Source organism: Salvelinus fontinalis, chromosome 30, assembly GCF_029448725.1.
Source record: "Salvelinus fontinalis isolate EN_2023a chromosome 30, ASM2944872v1, whole genome shotgun sequence".
In the NCBI taxonomy this organism is placed as follows: domain Eukaryota; kingdom Metazoa; phylum Chordata; class Actinopteri; order Salmoniformes; family Salmonidae; genus Salvelinus; species Salvelinus fontinalis.
Window position 1 is genome coordinate 34,908,954 of NC_074694.1, and position 25,056 is coordinate 34,934,009.

General features: G+C 43.3%; 2 protein-coding genes across 2 annotated transcripts in view; one reads left to right on the plus strand and one right to left on the minus strand.

Annotated features, from left to right (window-relative positions):
* The window catches only part of LOC129829107 (neurexin-1a-like), an 86,176-nt gene extending 81,122 nt beyond the window's left edge, over positions 1–5,054 (minus strand). Inside the window, exon 1 of the mRNA XM_055890613.1 lies at positions 4,980–5,054. The gene's annotated coding sequence lies outside the window, so the exon portion shown is untranslated. The remainder of the gene's footprint in view (positions 1–4,979) is intronic.
* Positions 5,055–5,319: 265 nt separating this feature from the next.
* Positions 5,320–24,940, plus strand: ipmkb (inositol polyphosphate multikinase b). The gene is made up of 6 exons (XM_055890649.1): positions 5,320–6,830; positions 8,190–8,275; positions 9,096–9,192; positions 9,592–9,764; positions 23,414–23,495; positions 23,701–24,940. Exons 1-6 carry the CDS (start codon positions 6,626–6,628, stop codon positions 24,312–24,314), a joined length of 1,257 nt encoding a protein of 418 aa, XP_055746624.1. The 5' UTR covers positions 5,320–6,625; the 3' UTR covers positions 24,315–24,940.
* Positions 24,941–25,056: the final 116 nt, after the last annotated feature.

The following is a 25,056-nucleotide window of genomic DNA, read 5'->3' on the forward strand; positions in this document are numbered from 1 at the left end:
CAGCCTCAATTGATGTGACACCGTTGTTGTCTTAGCTCTCCCAATCAACACCTGTGATTGCTTTATGCCTCCCTCTAATGTCAATATGCCTTGAATACTGTTGTTTAGGGTAGCTCTCATTGTTTTATTTTACTGCGGAGCCCCTAGTCCCGCTCAACATGCCTCAGATAGCTCCTCTGTCCCACCCCGCACACATGCTGAGACCGCGCCTCCAGAGATGCAACCTCTCTCATCGTCACTCAATGCCAAGGTTTACCTCCACTGTACTCGCAACCTACCATATCCTTGTCTGTACATTATGCCCTGAATCTATCCTACCACGCCCAGAATTCTGCTCCTTTTATTCTCTGTTCCCAAATGCACTAGACGACCAGTTCTTATAGCCTTTAGCCGTACCCTCAGCCTACTCCTCCTCTGTTCCTCTGGTGATGTAGAGGCTAACCCAGGCCCTGTGTGTCCCCAGGCACTCTCATTTGTTGACTTCTGTAACCGTAAAAGCATTGGGTTCATGCATGTTAACATCAGACGCCTCCTCCCTAAGTTTGCTTTATTCACTGCTTTAGCACACTCCGCTAACCCTGATGTCCTAGCCATGTCTGAATCCTGGCTTAGGAAGGCCACCGAAAATTCAGAAATTTCCATCCCCAATTACAACATTTTACGTCACGATAGAAACTGCTAAAGGGGGCGGGGTTGCAATCTGCTGTAGAGATAGCCTGCAGAGTTCTGTCATACTATCCAGGTCTATGCCTAAACAGGTCGAGCTACTCCTTTTAAAAATGCATCTCTCCAGAAATAAGTCCCTCACTATCGTCGCTTGTTATAGAGCCCCCTCAGTTCCCAGCTGTGCCCTGGACACCATATGTATATTGATTGCCCCCCATCTATCGTCAGAGTGCGTACTGTTAGGTGACCTAAACTGGGATATGCTTAAAACCCCGGCCGTCCTACAATCTAAGCTAGATGCCCTCAATCTCACACAAATTATCAAGGAACCTACCAGGTACAACCCCAAATCCGTAAACGTGGGCACCCTCATAGATATCATCCTGACCAACTTGCCCTCTAAATACACCTCTGCTGTTTTCAACCAGGATCTCAGCGATCACTGCCTCATGTGTCCGTTATGGGTCCGCGGTCAAACGACCACCCCTCATCACTGTCAAACACTCCCTAAAACATTTCTGCGAGCAGGCCTTTCTAATCGACCTGGCCTGGGTATCCTGGAAGGATATTGACCTCATCCCGTTAGTAGTGAAAGTGCTTTCCCCTGTAACGCTCGTCGTTAGGTGGAAGAGAGGCGGACCAAAGCGCAGCGTGGTATGTTTCCATATTTATTGGAAACACTTAACAACACGAACAAAACAATAAACAGAAAATTAAACTAACGACGCTACAGACCAGAACATGTGAACATACAGACAACAAAGAACGCAATGAACAGGAACAATCACCCACAAACAAACAGTGAAAAAAGTCAACCTTAATATGGTTCCCAATCAGAGACTATGACAAACACCTGCCCCTGATTGAGAACCATATTAGGCCAAACAATAAACCCAACATAGAAACACATAACATAGAATGCCCACCCAGCTCACGTCCTGACCAACTAAACAAGACTGAACAAAGGAAATAAGGTCAGGAACGTGACATCCCCTCCATCTTAAATAAGCATGAACCCATTCCAAAAATGTAGAACCAAGAACAGATATAGCCTTTGGTTCACTCCAGACTTGACTGCACTTGACTAGCACAAAAACATCCTGTGGCATACTGCACTAGCATCAAATAGTCCTCGCAATATGCAACTTTTCAGGAAGTCAGGAACCAAAATACACAGTCAGTTAGGAAAGCAAAGGCTAGCTTTTTCAAACAGAAATTTACATCCTGCAGCACTAATTCCAAAAGGTTTTGGGATACTGTAAAGTCCATGGAGAATAAGAGCACCTCCTCCCAGCTGCCCACTGCACTGAGGTGAGGAAACACTGTTACCACCGATAAATCCACGATAATCGAGAATTTTAATAAGCATTTCTCTACGGCTGGCCATGCTTTCCACCTGGCTACCCCAACCACGGCCAACAGCTCTGCACCCACCTGTAGCAACTGGCCCAAGCCCCCCACCGCTTCTCCTTCACCCAAATCCAGACAGCTGCTGTTCTGATAGAGCTGCAAAATCTGGATCCCTACAAATCAGCTGGGCTAGACAATCTGGACCCTCTCTTCCTAAAATTATCCGCCATTGTTGCAACCCATATTACTAGTCTGTTCAACCTCTCTTTCATATCGTCTGAGATTCCTAAAGATTGCAAAGCGGCCGCGGTCATCCCCCTCTTCAAATGGGGAGACAAGAAGACAATGAACGTTCCTGAGTGGCCGAGTTACAGTTTTGACTTAAATCTACTTGGAAATCTATGGCAAGACCTGAAAATGTTTGTCTAGCAATCATCAACAACCAACTTGACAGAGCTTCAAGAATTTTGAAAAGAATCATGGGCAAATGTTGCACAATCCAGGTGTGGAAAGCTCTTAGAGACTTACTCAGTTAGACTCACAGCTGTAGTTGCTGCAAAAGGTGCTTCTACAAAGTATTGACTCAGGGGTGTGAATACTAAATTAGCTAAAATTTCTAAAAACATGTTTTTTACTTTGTCATTATGGGGTACTTTGTGTAGATGGCTGAGATTTTTTTTTAAATCAGGCTGTAACACAACAAAATGTGGAATAAGTCAAGAGGTATGAATTATTTCTTAAGGCACTGTGTGCGTGTGTATGTGTGGGTGTGGGGGTGAGTGTTGGAAGTCAGGGCTTAGAGGTTAGAGGTCAGTGCCAATTAAACACTATAGCCCAAATCCAACACCTACCGCCTGTTATCTGAAGTGTGCATTCATTCATTCCCCCTCAAGGACTTAAAAACGTAAAAGCATTGGATTGTTGTAGACTGTAGAATAGATGGAGTCCACACCATATTTCTTCCACCGGTTCAATAATTGCACACTTCAGCGAGGGGGAAGTGAACAAGTGCAAACTTCAGGAAGAAGGGCTGTCTGGGCTATTGGGAAGAGTATATCTACAGGAAGTGCCCTATTTCTGTGTGTGTGTGTGTGTGTGTGTGTAGACCGATGAGTTGATGATACTATCACAGAGACGTAGCAGATCAAAGTGCTACCATGGTGACGCCAGCAGCACTCTGTTTAGCTGCTCATTTAATTATCTTTATCTGTTCCAAGCAAAGTGGCTGAAAGCATACTCTCTCTCTCTCTCACACACACACACACACACACACACACACACACACACACACACACACACACACACACACACACACACACACACACACACACACACACACACACACACACACACACACACACACACACCTGTATCTCTGTGTGAGGGAGAGATAGTGTGTGAGTATGTATGAGTGTGTGTGTTTATGTGTGTGTGGTGTCTAGTGTTACAATAACACCAGGGAACTGAGAGGCTGTTAAACTTTATGGAGGAGAGAGAATGGACACTTAGTGACCTTCTGACTAATAGATGTTGTCATAGCAACCATATCTCTATGCACATAACCATCATTTCCTCTCACACTCTACCTACAAGGCTGTGTGGACACCCCAAAAACATAAGACACACAGAATGTACCCCATCTCTCATAAAAAAAGATCTGGAAATGTGACATATCATTAATGAACATCTATTTTTGATGCATTCATTTTGCATGGTTGCATTGTTAATTCTGAGTGGCTACAGTGTTAAAACAGAAACAACTCAAAGGTTAACAGTTTAGGCATTCATTCTGTGGAAGAACTTGACTGGCATGCAAAGAGCCCTGACCTAAACCCCATTGAACACCTTTAGCCAGGCCTAATCGCCCAACATCAGTGCCGACGGATGCTTATGTGGCTGAATAGAAGGAAGTCCCCGCAGCCATGTTCCAACATCTAGTGGAAAGCCTTCCTAGAAGAGTGGAGGCTGTTATAGCAGCAAAGGGGGGACCAACTCCATATTAATGTCCCATAATTTTGGAATGAGATATTCAACGAGCAGGTGTCCATATACTTGGTCATATAGTGTATCTTCCCTGGCATGCCTGCTGGCAAGGTTGGGAGACTTTAGAAAAGCAAGCAATTACTAAATGAACTGAATAAGACTCACATTCCTTTCCATCTTTAACCCAGCCTTTAGCAGAGATGCAGAGTGTATGTAGTGTCTTTAAAAAAGAAGCACCAGTCAGAAGGATACAGACAGCTCAAGAGGTATGCTTAGATATGCAGAAAAGTTGACACATATTTGACATAGAATTAAGCATAATTTATGCAAATTCTCCACCCCCAAGCCACCGTCACCTACTTTGTGACTCCTCAGAGTTTTGGGGTGTGTGGCCCCGCCATTAAGTATCATCAAGTATTCTCACGGCTTGCTAGAGCATTGTGAACTGCCAAAGCGCAGTGGTCTGACGCTCTGGCTCTGAGCATCACGAGTTCGCACCAAGTTCTGGGCTGCTCTCATATACACACCAGGGTTGGGTTCAATTCCATTTAAATTCCAGTCATTTTAGGAAGTATACTGAAATCCCATTTCTCTTAAATGCTTTTAAATTAAGAAAATGTAAAATTGGAATTTGGTTCACTTTCTGAATTGACTGGAATTTAAATGGCATTGACCCCAACCCTGACACACACATACAAACACATTTGTCGCCTACTACCCCTCTCACAACCTTTTTCCCTACTTTTCCAGAGACCACTGTGAAGGTCTCCCTCCCTCCCTACCTCTGAGTCCCTCTGTCTCCCTTCCTCGGTCTTTATCTAATCTATGTTACTCTTTGTCCTTCCATCACCAGGTTGCTACGCAACTGTGTTCCATTGATCTAGAAGAGCAGGATGACAGGCACACATAACTGTGATGACACACACACAAGTCGACAGACGCACGCACGTACGCATTCATACACACACACCTTTAAATACCTTTATTCCAATTGGCACCGTTGACACAAAACGAGGGATACAGAGGGAAGGGAAGACAGAGGAGAAAAGGAGGGGGAACGGGAGAGAGAAAAGGCAAAAAGGTAGGGGGAGAGAGAAATGGGGGGCTGGGAGATTGATGTAGCGTTTCTTCCATATTGATACAGATTGCCCTGGCCTCCTCTGCCATCTGGTGGACAAGACACCACATTGTTCTTTTCTTGTTGTTTTCATGTTTCATGGGGGGGGGGGGGGCTATTTTGTGTTGTTCCATGATGGGATTGTTCAGCCTACTTGATTAAAATCCTTACATAATCTAAACATTATGATTAAATTAAATGACTTTTATGCATTATGGGTGGGTCTATAAACAGTATACTAATTATCTCCAAAGTTATGATTGCTGAGTGGAAATCTCGAATGCAATTAACTTGTTTAGAAACCAACCATGTTTACAAGATGTGGCTCAATGACGAAGATTTTACAACAGATAACGCCTATAATTACCACTATAGGGCCAGTGTGATTTGTTCTTGAGTCTTATTTATAGGATGTGACGTCAATCAAAGCGCTGGAAAGAAAACTAGTGATAACGTACCATGACTCCTTTTACTTTATGTTCGTTTTCATATTTTTTATTATTTCCTTTTGTTTTTGCATTGCCGAGAAGAAACCGGCATGTAAGCATTTAGTTTACCATGAGTGTATATCATGCGTATATCCGTACATACGACGAATACAACTTGAAGTTTCAGAATGATAAAGTCATCAACTACATTAAATTCCTTTGTGCACAGTGATGATAAACCTCATGCAAATGTAAAACATTAAATCAAATCATGGTTTTACCTTACTCATCTAGAAAGTAGGCGTAGTCTACATTATAATTTTTAGGCATTGTTTTTCGACAGTGATGGAAAAGCCACTGCACTGAAGCTGTTGCCAGAAGTAGACAGAATTGCGACAGTAGGGGCAGTGTCGCAAGTGTAGGTTAGGTAGGTAGCCAGCAAGATGACATGTTGATAGCCGCCCACATTGGGTACTGTTCGAATGTAAACGTCATTGCAACTATTTAAAGATATCGATAGTGTGTCCGTCATTACATTGTTTCCCGTGCTTATTTTTGATTGAGAAACAATTTCGCGTTGAGGAGCCTGTGTGTCAGATGTGATGTCACCGCTAGCAGCCTGTAATTTAGCATTGTGGGACGTGTAAATGTAAGCAGACAACAACGGGGCTTGTTTGTGTATGCATCCCAAATAGCCAAAGATACGGTCGCGCTCGAGGTAGTTTCGAAGAGACAAACATTTTTCGAGATTGCATGCGGATATCGGTCTTGTGTCATCAGAACATTTTTTTGTGAGAGGAGTGTGTACGTCTCCCTTGTGAGGAAGTGGGATGTGGCCAGAGTGTATTAATGTTGCCGACGAAGATATGAAAATCATTGTAGCAGTGCTTTTGGAGCCTCGCTACATTGTAAATAATAGGTTAGACTTGGGGCTTATTAACGCGAGCCCATTTGACGAATTCGATGAAGACATCCCTCGGTGTTCGAAATCGTGCTGGGGTCGCTCTGATTACATAATATCAACATGTGAATTATAGATTGACTATTTTTATTTTATTTTTTGAAAACCATTGAATTGCTAATGTCAACTCAACGTCAGATAGTGGACTCATCTTTAGCTTTGGGAAGACTGGAAATCAATAGTCCCATGCTGAACCTGGGAACTTGCCTCTCCGGCTCAGTGAAAGAGAAGACCGCTCAGGGAGGATCGCAGGCGGCGCACCTGAACGGATGTGTGCCACTCTCCCATCAGGTGGCCGGTCATAAGTATGGCGTTGATAAAGTAGGTCAGTGACTGGACTTATCAAATATGTTCTCCTTTCGCCGCCACGATGCATGTTGTTTATCCACTACTGAGTTACATTTAATTGTGCAATCTTGGTCTGCATGGTAGAATAGCTCCCTTTTTGTTCAATGACAATACCTCAGAAAAGCTGACAGAAGTTGGCTAAACTCCCCCCCCCCCCCCCAGGATTCTTTATCACCAGGACAACGCTATGGAGCAAACAAGCCATGGTGATAGGTTTCATAATGTCAGTCAATAACAGAATAGAGCACCTGCTTGTAGCCTTTTGTGTACTTTAGTTGAAGCCTGTAGTATCTGCTCTCCTATTGTTATCAAGCAACAGAAGCCAAACTGGATTTCAATCACCACTATCACGCTTGATCATCCACTTAGTTGTAGCCTACAAACTCACCAAGCAACTTACCAGTGGCTATAGCCCAAATCATGAATTAGGCTTACAAATTCAATGTTTGAAGTAACACTCCCTTAGCTGAAAGGGCCAATGTATTATTTCTGTCCTTGGAGACAGTGACAGAGCGCCAGTGTCAGTAGGACGTAATCGTCGTTGTCTCTCTGCTAAGAGCCTTTCAGTTGAATCCTACCCTCAGCCAGGGCTTGGGTGTCGGACTCGTATTTAGGTCAAGACTCTTGACACACGTTTAACCTCTGAGTTGATTAAACGCTGACGCTTGGAGTGTTCATTTCCTACCAGTGGGAAGGCCAGGCCAGGGTAAATTCTCTGTCATAGACAGTATCGCTAGCTGTAATCCCCAATCCCACAACCAACCGGTGCATATTCTAATCAGCATAGCCTACTGTATATGACGTAACGTACAGGAACATGCCGGTGCTTCTCAGTTTTCAATTTCACTATTTCAACTGATTTTAGTTGTAAGGTTCAATCTGTGCTTGAGGCAGTAACATTTAGTTGAGTGGATTGCGGTCCATTCTTTCCCTACTCCATTCTATCTAATATTGGAGCCAAGACTCAGAGTGCGTGCAAAGTGTCTTACTATATATGATACTGGTGCCCGGGCGTTTTTTATGACTTCACGTTAAATACAAGTTAACCTTTGCACTTCTCAGCTGGGTATGACTGGCAAACTGTTTGGCCCAGTCTGAATACTTTATAAAGGCCTCCATTCTTTCTCTCTTGAAGAAGCTACAGTTCTAAAATGGTTGCACAATTGTGAAAGCCAGGGCGCTCTCGGTCACATTCTCCAATCCAGTCATGTCTGATCATTGATTATTTAGCTGGAAGGATGTCTTTTTGAGATATTCTGACTTTGACCTTTATGCTGCAACCAGTACTAGATCTTTGCTAAGTGTCGGAATGGCCCACACCTTTTTTTCCCAACAGGCATATTGCAACATCCTGATGGCACAGTACTCAAACAGCTACAGCCCCCTCCCCGAGGTCCTAGAGAGATGCAGTTCTACAGCATGGTAACCATCCACCATTTGATGCAAAAAACAAATAGATATGTATGTTATTGTCTGAAGGTACAATCATTTTCACTGTACAGTGTGCGCTCTATGAAATTGCTGTTCTGCATCACTTTCAATTCCCCCATGTCAGTTTGAACAAAGTTTATGTTCAAGTTGACTTGCAGATTAAAGGAGTTAACAAAAAGTGAGCGATTACTCCTAAACCGTTCTATCGTTCAATCGCCCAGAATAGTTCTTAAGGAAGCCTAGCCGTCTGTCCCCTTTACAGTGGCTCTGGGGGCCTTTGTTATGGCAATACTGGGCACAGTAATGTAGTCCACAACATCTCTACTAGCTCAATCAATGGGCAAGGTCAGCACACTCCCCACGTATAAACCAGAGGGCTATCTGTTTATTTAAGGGCTTAAGAAAGGTGTTTGCCTCAGCATGTCCACTGTAACAACATTTAGCCAAAGCATTATCAGAGATATCCCACTGGCACCGCTTACTCTACTATTGTGGAAGTGGACTAGATGTACACAGGATGAAATGGTTGCTTTGGAAATACTCTCTTATAGAGGACTCACGTATTACAAACTTGGCTACTTTCAACACCATCATTTGACTAGTGAACGATGAAAGGGAAGGAAAATAATGTTTGTTTTGTACTATCGCATGACTCTTAATATTTGTTCTCCATGCGACATGTTGGTAAAATAACATCCCCATCAATAAAGACAGACATTCCCACAGAGATTGTGAATAGTTCCCTCAACGGAGCTGATATGATTCTTCAACCAGTATGAAGTATGTCCTAACCGTCCTTTGCTTCTGACAGGTCTACGCCGAGGACTGCTGTGATCCGTGTCTGTTGGTCCTTCAGCATCACCTCCCCAAATACTTTGGCACCTGGTCCTCTCCTGAATCTCCTAACGGTAAACACCAGCACATAGAAAAATCCTTAAACCTACCTGGGATATTATTTCAACATGTACCAGGGCCTGTATTCCCAAATAAACTCAGGGGAGAAGTGTTAATCTAGAAACAGGTCCTCCCTGCCCATAAAATGTTAGTCATTACAATCTAAAGGGCTAAACTGATCCTAGGTCAGCACTTCATTCAAAAAGACTTCTGTCATTCTGATGGTTTCACAGCGGAGCTCTCCAGCTGTTAAATGTAAACAATCATGACAGTGTTCTGCTTTGCTACTAGAACATGACACTGTAGTGGTGAAACAAAGCCTCGTCTATCAGTCTAGTGGCCAAATGTGTTAATTTATTTCAAAATGTCTCTCCCACGCCTTATTTCTGCGCCGCCCTCTGATGGCATCACAGAGCTGTACCTGAAACTTGAGGATGTCACTCGGCGGTTCCAGAAGCCCTGTATTATGGACGTGAAGATAGGCCAGAAGAGCTACGACCCCTACGCCTCCTACGAGAAGCGGGACCAGCAGATCAAGAAGTACCCGCTAATGGAGGAGATTGGCTTCCTGGTTCTCGGAATGAGGGTGAGTCTCCCTATTCAGCCTCACTATGAGCCCCTCCCATTGGGTTGAAAAGGCCTCTCTTAACTGCTACTGCCATGTTAATGAGAGGGGCTATATGAGACCTTGGAGGCAGTACCTTAGGCTGTTTTTACGCTGCAATTATTGAGCGGCATCGAAAAAATACTTGCGACTACTTATTACTGAAGTGTAAAGCTGAGATTCTCCCGTCCTCTATGCCACCTGTGGAGGTTGCGGGTGAGACTCGGCCAAGAGTAACCCCTCTCCGATGTAAACATGATTGTCTCTTCAAGCGAAGTTCTCGTACAGTAAAAGATCTTAATAGCAGAGCAATGTTTTTGAAAAGCCTGAAATGTATTCCTTGTTTTATTGAGTTTGTACCTGAAATTGCAGTAAATGCCTATTCCGTTCTGAAGTTGACTGATGAACTGCACAGTTTGTGAAGGAGCGCATGCTTAAAAATATTTCTCTCCAAAAAAATAGATTTTTCCAATCCTCCTACAGAGCCACATGCAGTCCAAGAGTTTTGATTCCTATATACCACCGGAAAGAGCAGATACTAAATTTTCGAACACCTACACTACCGTTCAAAAGTTTGGGGTCACTAGAAATGTTCTTGTTTTGGAAAGAAAAGCACTTTTTTTGTCCATTTTAAATAACATGAAATTGATCAGAAATACAGTGTAGACATTGTTAATGTTGTACATGACTATTGTAGCTGGAAACGGCTGATTTTTTTATGGAATATCGACATAGGTGTACAGAGGCCCATTATCAGAAATCATCACTCCTGTGTTCCAATGGCATGTTGTGTTAGCTAATCTAAGTTTGTCATTTTAAAAGGCTAATTGATCATTAGAAAACCCTTTTGCAATTATTTTAGCGTAGCTGAAAACTGTTGTTCTAATTTAAAGAAGCAATAAAACTGGGCTTCTTTAGACTAGTTGAGTATCTGGAGCATCAGAATTTGTGGGTTCGATTACAGGCTCAGGGTTTTCTTACAGGGTTTTCGAATGATCAATTAGCCCACTTTTGATTGGTAGTGTACATTTGCCAAACAACTAAAAAAATAAGGAGTTGGGCTCTTTCAGAATATCACTTTTTTTGTAGAATCACCATGTTTTCAACATGTGAATACTAGCGACACTCAGCAATAGCTTGTCTGGGGAAAATATTCAGGATATTTTTTTCTATTATATTGTAATTGTAAAATATGTGTTGATTGTCATAAGGACAGGGGAATTTAAACGTGTCTTGGCTGCTAAATAAACTAGTTGATTTCATTGGCACGGCACAGCAATATAGCCTAGGCTACAGACGTAATAAGAGAACATAATTATACTCAAAATATGCTATTCTGTTCTTTTGAAATACATTTTCTTAACATCATAATGTGTCTTAATAAATTGTTTATTTTTATTTCATCGTTATTTGACTAGGCAAGTCCGTTAAGAACAAATTCTTATTTACAATGATGGCCTACACTGGCCAAACCCGGACGACACTGGGCCAATTGTGTGCCGCCCTATGGGACTCCCAATCACGACCGGTTGTGATACAGCCTGGATTCGAACCAAGGTGTCAGTAGTGACGCCACTAGCACTGAGATGCAGTGCCTTAGACCGCTGTGCCACTCGGGAGCCCACTTAAGACCCACCTAAACAAAATTATAATGGGTTTCTTTGTGATGGTGTACAGTTGAAGTCGGAAGTTTACATACACTTAGTCATTAACTCATTTTTCAATCACTCCACAAATTTCTTGTTAAACTATAGTTTTGGCAAGTCGGTTAGGACATCTACTTTGTGCATGACACAAGTAATGTTTTCCAACAATTGTTTACAGACAGATTATTTCACTTATAATTCACTGTATCACAATTCCAGTGGGTCAGAAGTTTACATACACTGATTTGACTGTGCCTTTAAACAGCTTGGGAAATTCCAGAAAATGATGTCATGGCTTTATAAGCTTCTGATAGGCTAATTGACATAATTTGAGTCAATTGGAGGTGTACCTGTGGATGTATTTTAAGGCCTACATTCAAACTCTGTGCCTCTTTGCTTGACATCATAGGAAAATCAAAAGAAATCAGCCAAGACCTCAGAAAATGTAGACCTTCACAATTCTGGTTCATCCTTGGGAGCAATTTCTAAACGCCTGAATGTATTACGTTCATCTGTACAAACAATAGTACTCAAGTATAAACACCATGGGACCACGCAGCCGTCATAACGCTCAGGAAGGGGACATGTTCTGTCTCCTAGAGATGAACGTACTTTGGTGAAAAAGTGTAAGTCAATCCCTGAACAACAGCAAAGGACCTTGTGAAGATGCTGGAGGAAACAGGTACAAAAGTATCTATATCCACAGTAAAACAGTCCTATGTCGACATAACCTGAAATGCCGCTCAGCAAGGAAGAAGCCACAACTCCAAAACCGCCATAAAAAAGCCAGACTATGGTTTGCAACTGCACGTTGGTACAATGATTGTACTTTTTGGAGAAATATCCTCTGGTCTGATGAAACAAAAATAGAACTGTTTGGCCATAATGACCATCGTTATGTTTGGAGGAAAAAGGGGGAGGCTTGCAAGTCAAAGAACACCATCCCAACCGTGAAGCATGGGGGTGGCAGAATCATGTTGTGGGGGCGCTTTGCTGCAGGAGGGACTGGTGCACTTCACAAAATAGATGGCATTAAGAGAAAAGAAAATTATGTGGATATATTGAAGCAACATCTCAAGACATCAGTCAGGAAGTTAAAGCTTGGTCACAACTGGACAATGACCCCCAAGCATAATTCCAAAGTTGTGGCAAAATGGTTTAAGGACAACAAAGTCAAGGTATTGGAGTGGCCATCGCAAAGCCCTGACCTCAATCCTAAAGAGAATTTGTGGGCAGAACTGAAAAAGTGTGTGCGAGCAAGGAGGCCTACAAACCTGACTCAGCTACACCAGCTCTGTCAGGAGGAATGGGCCAAAATTCACCCAACTTATTGTGGGAAGCTTGTGGAAGGCTACCCGAAACGTTTGACCCAAGTTCAACAATTTAAATGCAATGCTACCAAATACTAATTGAGTGTATGTAAACTTCTGACCCACTGGGAATGTGATGAAAGAAATAAAAGATGAAATCACTCTACTATTATTCTGACATTTCACATTCTTAAAATAAAGTGGTGATCCTAACTGACCTAAGACAGGGAATTTTTACTCGGATTAAATGTCAGGAATTGTGAAAAACTGAGTTGAAATGTATTTGGCTAAGGTATGTAAATTTCCGACTTCAACTGTATATTAAATAGATTAATATTAGTTAAATTAGGCATTGGTGGCTATTGGTAGTGTTAAATAGGCTTACAATGCATTCGGAAAGTATTCAGACCCATTCTCTTGTTACAGCCTTATTCTTAAATGGATTAAATAAAAAATCTCCTTAATCTACATACAATATCCCATAATGACATCACAATACCTCATAATGACAAAACGAAAACAGTTTTTTGACATTTTTGCAAATTTATAGAAAATAAAAAAATCATACTTTTATTTACCTACGTATTCAGACCCTTTGCTATGACTCGAAATTGATTTGGAGTCCACCTGTGTACATTCAATTGATTGGACATGATTTGGAAAGGCACACACCTACAGTATCTATATAAGCTCCCACAGTTTGAGGGGGATTTACAAAATAAAATCCATTTTAGAATAAGGCTGTAACGTAGCAAAATGTGGAACAAGTGAAGAAGTCTGAATACTTTCCAATTGCACTGATATGGTCAACTTGATCATCATGGCGCTTTGAGGTAGAAATGCTCAGAAAGTTTGTTTTTATTCTGTTGGATCTCAAAGTACTGCTAGACTGTACAATACAGATATTTAGGAAAAGTCAGCGACAGGTCAGCGACAGAAAGTTTTATTGAAAGGAAGTTTATTGAAATGACTAAAATGCTCATCGTATGTGGTTACTTGGCATTAGTAACCATTTTGAGAAAGTAAAGGCAGAGTGAAGGGCAGGATATGAGGTTATTTCAATATGAAGGGTAGATTTAGAGCACTGATATTCACTGTCTTCATTATATTAATAGTTTGTTATGTCAAGGTTGTCATGGTCAGAAAAATCAAGTTCAAGGAAAAAACTTTTGCCAGACCTCAACTCAGTACGCTGAGTGTACTAAAGATTAGGAACTGACTAAGTGAATCCAGGTGACAGCTATGATCCCCTATTGATGTCATCTGTTAAATCCACTTGTGTAGATGAAGGGGGCGGGAGACTGGTTAAAGGAGGACTTTTAAGCCTTGACACAATGGAGACATGGATTGTGTTTGTGTGCCATTCAGAGGGTGAATGGGCATTACGAACGATTTAAGTGCCTTTGAACGGGGTATGGTAGTAGGTGCCAGGCGAACTGCAACGCTGCTGGCTTTTTCACACTCAGTTTCCCCATGTCTATCAAGAATGGCCCACCGCCCAAAGGACATCCAGTCAACTTGACACAAGTGTCGGAAGCATTGGAGTCGACATGGGCCAGCATCCCTGTGGAACATTTAAACACCCGGTAGAGTCCATCCCCCGACAAATTGAGGCTGTTCTGAGGGCCAAAGGGGAGTGCAACTCAATACTAGGAAGGTCTTCCTACTGTTTTGTACACTGTTGTTTTGTACACTCACTAGTATTGAACAAGTAGAATCAATACCCGATGACCTCATCTCCGTAATCAGACTAGTTGTTTTCCGTTAACATTGTAATCACAGGAACGCAATGTCAATAATCCCTCCAAGGGCTTTTACCAGGTGTTGATAAACCTGCCCGGGCAGCCGAACCAGAGCTAGAAGGACGATTCAAAGATTGTTGTGTTTAGGTCAAGTGTTTTTGCAACAATGCCTTATGTTTAGAGTCAATGTAGAAGTGTGCCCTCTGCTCGCCCTTTTTGGTCTACCACCTACTGGTTTAATGGTGCCCGGGCAATGCGGGATGCAATCGCTTTTGCTAGTGTCCTATCCAAGAGACGCATAGACCTTGAGTGGGAAACGTTCACCCATCATCGCACAATTCATGGCTGCAGGATTTGGTTCACTTTGTAAAACTACAAAAAGTATGTTACATACGTTTTCCCTTTCAAAGTGTATTTCATTCCTTCTCCAGAGGCCAGACCTCCCCTTTCGACTTGTAAATTGCTTGCTTGACTGTTGATGCTGCTTTTGTTATTTATTTTTAAATATCTGATTTGCCTCCATTCTGTATGGCTGGCTTGGTCCTGCTGAGAATCTGCTACCATACTTGTCCATGTACCTTTTGAGTGGGGTTTCTTTGCCCTGGTTCTGACCGACCTCAATAAAATGCACACGGCAGCCCGCTTGGAGTTTGCCAAAAGACACCTAAAGGATTCTCAGACCATGAGAAACAAGATTCTCTAGTCTGACGAAACCAATATTGATTTCTTTGGCTTGAAGCATCACGTCTGGAGGAAACCTGGCACCATCCCTACGGTGAAGCATGGTGGTGGTGGCAGCATCATGAGGTGGGGATGTTTTTCAACGGCAGGGACTTGGAGACTAGTCAGGATGGAGGGAAAGATGAACAGAGCAAAGTACAGAGAGATCCTTGATGAAAACCTGCTCCAGAGCGCTCAGAACCTCAAAATGGGGTGAAGGTTCACCTTCCAACAGGACAACAACCCTAAGCACACAGCCACGACAATGCAGGAGTGGATTTGGGACAAGTCTCTGAATACTTATACAATTGCACGGATAAAGAGATTGTTTGTTACGAATTTATTTTATTTAACCGTTATTTTACCAGGTAAGTTGACTGAGAACACGTTCTCATTTGCAGCAACGACCTGGGGAATAGTTACAGGGGAGAGGAGGGGGATGAATGAGCCAATTGTAAACTGGGGATTATTAGGTGACCATGATGGTTTGAGGGCCAGATTGGGAATTTAGCCAGGACACCGGGGTTAACACCCCTACTCTTACGATAAGTGCCATGGGATCTTTAATGACCTCAGAGAGTCAGGACACCCGTTTAACGTCCCATCCGAAAGACGGCACCCTACACAGGGCAGTGTCCCCAATCACTGCCCTGGGGCATTGGGAACTAGTTTTAGACCAGAGGAAAGAGTGCCTCCTACTGGCCCTCCAACACCACTTCCAGCAGCATCTGGTCTCCCATCCAGGGCCTGACCAGGACCAACCCTGCTTAGCTTCAGAAGCAAGCCAGTAGTGGTATGCAGGGTGGTATGCTGCTGGCATAAATCCCTTTGGCCCGACCGTCTAGGGGGGATGGTAATGGGACCCGTAACACAACTCATGCAAATTATAGTGAAAACATAACAGTGAGAACAAATAACAGACAACTTAATTACCGTCAAACACTAAATGTTTATTTATAAACACACGGTAAATGGGGGGGCAGGAAAAGGGGCTGAGCGGGACCCAAGGAATGAAATAATTCAAAAACACCCCTAAGCTAGACTAGCCTACTTCACCAACAGCTAACTAACTAACCAAAAATACAGGGGGTGGTCCGCCCAGTTCTAACTAGTGTTTTTACCAATGTTTAACTACGGGTAGTGTAGCCCAAGGGCGACTTGTCTGGTTACCCCCTTTTCCCACTATCAAACAAACACCATAACAAACACAATACTCACAGGCGGGGACAAAGTGACATGTAGCTGCAAAACACACAAGCGATCTACAGACAGAAGGCATGTTACAAAGAGATTGAGCTGGGGAGACAACAACTGACAGGGGTTTTAAACCAAGGGAAAGGGACTGTGATTGGGTAAGGGAAAAGGAGCAGGTGTCTTCCGATTAGCGACTGATTGATGACTGATTGGGGAATGATTATTGTCACCTGTGAGTAGGGGAGAAGGAGAGAAAATAAATACACACAGGATACACACAGAACACTTGTATCCGTAACATTGTTTAACAAGTAATATTTTACTTGTCATTTTGGAGTAACTTTTATTCTAAATACGAATATGATATGTTTCTGAACACTTATACATTTTTTATTTTTATTTTTATTTTACCGTTATTTTACCAGGTAAGTTGACTGAGAACACGTTCTCATTTGCAGCAACGACCTGGGGAATAGTTACAGGGGAGAGGAGGGGGATGAATGAGCCAATTGTAAACTGGGGATTATTAGGTGACCATGATGGTTTGAGGGCCAGATTGGGAATTTAGCCAGGACACCGGGGTTAACACCCCTACTCTTACGATAAGTGCCATGGGATCTTTAATGACCTCAGAGAGTCAGGACACCCGTTTAACGTCCCATCCGAAAGACGGCACCCTACACAGGGCAGTGTCCCCAATCACTGCCCTGGGGCATTGGGATATTTTTTAGACCAGAGGAAAGAGTGCCTCCTACTGGCCCTCCAACACCACTTCCAGCAGCATCTGGTCTCCCATCCAGGGACTGACCAGGACCAACCCTGCTTAGCTTCAGAAGCAAGCCAGCAGTGGTATGCAGGGTGGTATGCTGCTGGATTGAGGTGGATGCTACCATGATTGCTGATAATCTTCAATGAATCGTGAATAATGATTAGTGAGAAATGGAGAGGCACAAACATCATACCCTAAGACATGCTAACCATTAACAATAATGGCAGGCTAGCTTTTTTTTGGAGGGAGGGTATGATATTTATGCCCCTGCAAGGCATAGTCTAAAATAATACACTGCTCAAAAAAATAAAGGGAACACTTAAACAACACAATGTAACTCCAAGTCAATCACACTTCTATGAAATCAAACTGTCCACTTAGGAAGCAACACTGATTGACAATAAATTTCACATGCTGTTGTGCAAATGGAATAGACAAAAGGTGGAAATTATAGGCAATTAGCAAGACACCCCCAAAAAAGGAGTGATTCTGCAGGTGGTGACCACAGACCACTTCTCAGTTCCTATGCTTTCTGGCTGATGTTTTGGTCACTTTTGAATGCTGGCGGTGCTCTCACTCTAGTGGTAGCATGAGACGGAGTCTACAACCCACACAAGTGGCTCAGGTAGTGCAGTTCATCCAGGATGGCACATCAATGCGAGCTGTGGCAAAAAGGTTTGCTGTGTCTGTCAGCGTAGTGTCCAGAGCATGGAGGCGCTACCAGGAGACAGGCCAGTACATCAGGAGACGTGGAGGAGGCCGTAGGAGGGCAACAACCCAGCAGCAGGACCGCTACCTCTGCCTTTGTGCAAGGAGGTGCACTGCCAGAGCCCTGCAAAATGACCTCCAGCAGGCCACAAATGTGCATGTGTCTGCTCAAACGGTCAGAAACAGACTCCATGAGGGTGTCATGCTACCACTAGAGTGAGAGCACCGCCAGCATTCAAAAGTGACCAAAACATCAGCCAGAAAGCATAGGAACTGAGAAGTGGTCTGTGGTCACCACCTGCAGAATCACTCCTTTTTTGGGGGTGTCTTGTTAATTGCGTATAATTTCCACCTTTTGTCTATTCCATTTGTACAACAGCATGTGAAATTTATTGTCAATCAGTGTTGCTTACTTAGTGGACAGTTTGTGAGCAGTGTATAATTTCCCCATTGTTTTAGCATACAATATAGCTCAATATTTGTATTTATTTTTGTATTTTTTGCTCATCTATATCAAGGTTGCCAATAATTTGAGGTAACTAACTGTATGAAGTAATCTGAAATTGTAAACGTAACAAATATATATTTTTTAAAAAGTAAATAAAAAAAGAGACTAATAGGCTCTGGATAAGAGCGTCTGCTAAATGACTTAAATGTAAATGTTAAATGTAGGATAACTTCGGAAAGTATTCAGGTCCCTTGACTTTTTCCACATTTTGTTACGTTAGAGCCTTAATTTCCGTCATCAATCTACGCAAAAACAGGGTTTTAGAAATGTTTGCACACAAAAAAAAAACATACCACATTTACATAAGTATTCAGACCCTTTAGTCAGTACTTTGATGTACCTTTGGCAGCGATTACCGCCTCGAGTCTTCTTGGGTATGACGCTAATAGCTTGGCACACCTGTATTTGGGGAGTTTCTCCCATTCTTCTCTGCAGATCCTCTCCAGCTCTGTCAGGTTGGATGGTGAGCATCTCCGCACAGCTTTCTTTCGGGTCTCTCCAGAAATGTTCGATCGTATTCAAGCCCGGGCTCTGGCTGGTCCACTAGGACATTCAGAGACTTATCCCGAAGTCACTCCTGCGTTTTCTTGTCTGTGTGCTTAGGTTCGTTGTCCCTAAGCACACAGGTCCTGAGCGCTCTGGAGCAGGTTTTCATCAAGGATCTCTCTGTACTTTGCTCCGTTCATCTTTCCCTCCATCCTGACTAGTCTCCCTGTCCCTCCCGCTGAAAAACATCCTCACAGCATGGAAATTCCTTTGACCTCATGGCTTGGTTTTTGCTCTGACATGCACTGTCAACTGTTGGACCTTATATAGACAGGTGGGTGCTTTTCCAAAACATGTCCAATCAATTTAATTTACCACATGTGGACTCCAAGTTGTAGAAATCTCAAGGATCATCATTGGAAACAGGATACAGCTGAGCTGAATTTCGAGTCTCACAGTAAAGGGTCTGAATACTTATGTAAATAAGATATTTCTGTTAATTTATTTTTAATACATTTGCAAAAATTTCTACACCTGTTTTTTTCGCTTTGTCATTATGGGGTATTGTGTGTAGATTGATGAGGAAAATGTTTCATTTAATACATTTTAGAATAAGGCTGTAATGTAACAAAATGTGGAAAACGTGAAGCGGTCTGAATACCTTCCGAATACACTGTAGATTAATCTCATTAGTCCAACATCACCTGTTCCAATGCCCTACTTCCCAGTTACTGTCTGACTGGCTTCACACCTCACACATGTTTAGGTTAATGTTTATGTGAAGAGTTACATTTCTCATCCGGGTCCATTCTGAGGTCTCTCTGTTTGAACACAGGGTTGGTCGTCACTGACCAATCAATCACACAGGGCTAAAACCAACATACCACTATTCTTCCATTCCATAACGACTTACAGGAGAGTCCTCATCTCTACCCCAATGACCAAATCCAGCCTATAGTAATATAGTTGATTGGCCCCCTCAACAACAGGATTGTTATGATTTTACATTAACATCATGGATTAAGTATAGAGCAGCTTTCAGTGTTGCCTTGGTATATGGAAAACTCAACGCGTGTCTTTCCTCAAACTTTGTTAAACAGTCATGCCATTCGCAAGATTTCAATACAGCTGGACTGCAAAATACTACCACGTGCTATATAGTTTTATTGACCAATTCACTGAACTGAACATGGCCTTACACGTCACCATATTTACACTGCATACGGAAGGATTCAGACCACTTTCCTTTTTCCACATTTTGTTACGTTACAGCCTTATTCTAAAATTGATTAAATAGATACAAATATTCTCAATCTAGACACAATATCCTGTAATGACAATATGAAAAAAGGTTTTTAGAAATTTTAGCAAATGTATTAAAAGTAAATGAACTGAAATACCTTATTTGCATAACTATTCAGACCCTTTGCTATGAGACTCAAAACTGAGCTCAGGTTCATCCTGTTTCCATTGATCATCCTTGAGATGTTTCTACAACTTCACTGGTCAGTCTGGGGTAAATTTAATTGATTGGACATGATTTGGAAAGGTACACACCTGTCTATATAAGGTCCCACAGTTGACTGCGTGTCAGAGCAAAAACCAAGCCAGGATGTCGAAGGAATTGTCCTTAGATCTCCGAGACAGGATTGAGTCAAGGCACAGATCTGGGGAAGGGTACCAAAACATGTCTGCAGCATTGAAGGTCACCAAGAACACAGTGGCCTCCATCATTCTTAAATGGAAGAATTGTGGTACCACCAAGACTCTTCCTAGAGCTGGCTGCCAGGCTAAACTGAGCAATCAGGAGAGAAAGGCCTTGGTCAGGGAGGTGACCAAGAACCCGATGGTCACTCTGACAGAGCTCCAGATTTCCTCTGTGGAGATGGGAGAACCTTCCAGATGGACAACCATCTCTGCAGCACTCCACCAATCAGGCCTTTATGGTAGAGTGTCCAGATGGAAGCCACTCCTCAGTAAAAGGCACATGACAGCCCGCTTGGAGTTTGACAAAAGGCACCTAAAGGACTGTCATACCATGAGAAACAAGATCCTCTAGTCTGATGAAACCAATATTGATTACTTTGAATGCCAAGCGTCATGTCTGGAGGAAACCTGGCACCATCCCTACGGTGAAGCATGGGGATGGCAGCATCATGCTGTGGGATGTTTTTCAGCGGCAGGGACTGGGAGACTAGTCAGGATGGAGGGAAAGATGAACGGAGCAATATACTGAGAGATCCTTGATGAAAGCCTGCTCCTGCTTCGGGACAAGTTTCTGAATGTCCTTGAGTGGCCTAGCCAGAGCCCGGACTTGAACACGATCGTACATCTCTGGAGAGACCTGAACATAGCTGTGCGGTGACATTCCCCATCCAATCTGACAGAGTTTGAGAGGATCTGCGGAGAAGAATGGGAGAAACTCCCTAAATGCCAAGCTTGTAGCATCATACCCAAGAAAACTTGAGGCTGTAATCGCTGCCAAAGGTGCTTCAACAAAGTACTGAGTACTTATGTAAATATGATATTTCACTTAATAAAAATGAAAAACGTTTTGCTTTAATCACTGGTTACTGTGTGTGCATATTGATTTAATCCATTTTAGAATAAGGCAGTAACGTAACAAAATGTGGAAAAAGGAAAGTGGTCTGAATACTTTCCGAATGCACTGTACATACCTGAAAAGTACACACAGACAAAAGGTATTTGAATGCATGGCAAATAGTCTAATCAGTTAAACGCCCCACTTTGCTGGTCTATTATCTTGCCTGTGTAACTAATTCTGTAGTACTAGTTGTTGTAAAAATTTAAGCCGTGTTCAGTATTTGTAGTGTTACAGGCGAGGGTTTTTCTCTCCGTTTTCACGTGTGTAACCTAGCACCTCGTTAGCCAGGATGTGTTTCACCTGCGCAGCTGGTATTTAAGACCAGCTGGCCCAGTGCATCAGTTGGAGAGGAGATGTTGGGAGAACTACACCTCACGTTAGCTCTTCCACCTTAGAGAGCCGAACAAAGCCTTTACCTGGCAGTTTTCCATTGGTACTTCCTATCCTCATTTTTTATTTTTTTTTGTTTGTCTTTTCTCAGGCAAATCCAGTGGGCGTCCATGGTGGGTGTTTTTTAAGACCCTACTGGAGTTGCTTGGCCAGCACCCAGTAGTCACCCACATTGATGCCTTTTAGAACCCCTTCAAAACCCCACCTGTTTTGTGTTTGTCAGTGACTCATTTGTTCCCTTTTTCTGTGCGCGACAACATTTTGAGTTTGTCTTTTGGTTACCGAACAGCAGCCTCTTGGGAGGTCAGTAATAGGAAGCCTCTAGTTATCAGTAAAACAGGATGGAGCTTCTATCTGTCTGATCTCAGATCTGTTGACTAGGACCTTTCCTTTACCCCAATCACCATTATGCCCTCCCCTCCTTTGGGTGTTCCTCACAGGTCTCGAGGGTCATGATAACATAACTGTTCATCTCCTTTAGTCCCACGCTGTGGAGTAAACAGGGAACGTGCTACAATTTAGTCTCTTTTCAAATACAAACTCTTTAACTCAAATGTCAATCAGCAAATGAATGCGTATTTGTGCCTGTCGCACTCTGCTTTGGGAAATGGATGTTGAGGACCACCGGTGTATTTTTCACTTCTGGAATATTTCCCTCCACATGACCTAGGGACCTGCACTGGCCAGCTCTGCCATACCAGGTTGTCTTCTCATCCATCTTACAGCTCAGGTAATCAGGTAGACTAGTACGTGAATGAGATTCGTCATAGTGTAGGCTTTGTAAGAACACAGACCTTTCAGCGCGAGGGTCGTCCACTGACATGCCCTGTGTTTGCCCCAGGGTCAAAGGCTTTCTGGCACGGAGCATGGAAAAATCTGCTGATCACCCCAGAGCGATAAGACTAATTACTGATAATGATGTTCTGGATTGCAGTGATGGAGGGAGGAATCCCTCTGGTGTAGATAACAGTTTTGCCCCTCTCAGCGTGGGAATGGAATTATCTCGGAGTCCTCACAGACTTCTGATTTCTACTCGCATTGCTATTAATATCACCGGGAAAAATCTGTATCATATTATGTCACATATGTGCATCATATTCGAAATGTTTTGAGCAAATTGTGTGTAAAAATAATTTCACCACCAGAGGGAGTATTCCACCCATGATTGTAATCACTTTGAGTTTGTTATATGGAGACGGGTCATCTCCTTTTTGAAGTTAAGCATTGCTTGTTACTGCTTCCATATGAGAACAAACAATAGGCCTATGTGCTGCGTCTAACTGTTTCTTGGCCGCCCGAGTGGCGCATCGGTCTAAGGCACTGCATCCCAGTGCTAGAGGAGTCACTGCAGACCCTGGTTCGATCCCGGGCTGTATCACAACCGGCCGTGATTGGGCGTCCCATACGCTGGGCACAATTTGGCCCAGCATTGTCCGGTTTAGGGGAGGGTTTGGCCGGGGTAGGCCGTTATTGTAAAATTTGAATTTGTTCTTAACTGACTTGCCTAGATTAAATAAATGTCATTCTTCCTTTCTGTCTTTCGAACCCTCCAGGTGTACAAGGTGAACTCTGACGGCTATGACTCATATGACCAACATTACGGACGAGGCCTCCTCAAGGACACCGTCAAAGACGGTGAGCTCCTGAAACAATAATAACCCCGGCACAAAATAAACAACATGTCTACCCTTCTGTCTATTTCCACAGGGTTTCTCTCAATTAGACGATGCCCGACGCGGTTTCCTAAACAGATTAAATCATCACCGTCATTTCTTATCAGAAAACATTGTATTCCTCAACAACAACAATAATTACCTCTCCCGTTCCTCTCCTCTCCCAGGTTTATCAAAATTCTTCTATAATGGGACGAGTCTGAGAAAAGACGCCATCACTGCCAGTATCCTCAAGGTCCAGAACATCCTGAGATGGTTCGAGGGCCAGATCCAGTTAACCTTCTATGCTAGCTCCTTGTTGTTTGTATACGAGGGCCTGCCTCCTCCCAACCCGGAGGGCCACATCCCCAGGGGCCTCCCAGAGAAGCCCACGTCTGCCGCCTGCTGCGAGCCCAACGAGGACGTACTGGAACACAACAACAACGTCTGCGCGGCCGTGCCGCTCGACTACAGCCTGTCCACCATGTACGCCATGCACAAGAAGGGCTGCACCCGGGGTCACCATGGCAACGCCACGCCAGACCCCAACCCCCAGGCGCACAACAGCACGTGGAAGTGCCCAGGTCCGGTGTCGTCGGAGCAGCCCAACGGCAACGGTGTCAAAGCCCAACTGGAAGGGGAGGGAGGTCGGGGTGAGCCGCAGCCAGAGCAGAGGGCCAGCGAAGTGGAGGTGAGGATGATTGACTTTGCTCACGTCTTCCCCAGCGAGAGCCAGGACCAAGGCTACGTCTACGGACTGAAACACTTGCTGGAGGTGCTGCAGCAGATCCTCCACCAATAACCTTCTCTCGCCAGTGGTTTGTCTCTCATTGGTCAAGTGTACCTAATCTGTGTTTTACAGTCCCAGTCCATCGCCCCCTTGCCCCGTGATTCACTGCACTATATGCACTATATCAATGAAGTCCTTTCTCCATAACTCTTTGTCCGACGTATGTGCTTCTTGATTTCTAACCACTGTTAACAGGTATCTAACTCAGGTAAACTACTGTAATCAATACTCAAATGATTATCCCTCGTTTTGTTGGCTTGCATATGATATGTTGTAGGTTTTATATAATGTGCCTAAAGTGTCTTTTTGTTTAATTTCAGATCCTTTTGTCTTTTAAATTGTCCCAGAATGATTTGTATTTATCAATTTTTAAGTTATACTCAGTAAAGGGTAAGTACTTTTAGCATTGCTGTTCTCTATCTGGCTATATGTTTTGCTTCCAAATTGCCTTACCTGTTCTTCTTAACCTGTATCCTTGCAGTGGTACTTTTTCATGATTGACTTTTAAGATTATATTAATCTCGGAAAACAAGAACTAAAGTCTTGTTTAATTATGTCAGATGCTCTGTTAAGTTCTCGGGGGAGATGTTAAGAGATACTAACGCGACTTGTGAAGTCCCCCCCCCCCCCCACCCCCCCCCCCCCCCCCCACCCTCCCAAACAGAAGCACTCTGCAAGTTTCAGGCAAGCCTATGGGCCAAATGTCCCCTTCCCGAAAATCGAAAGATCCGAGCACCTGTGAAATCATGATTTG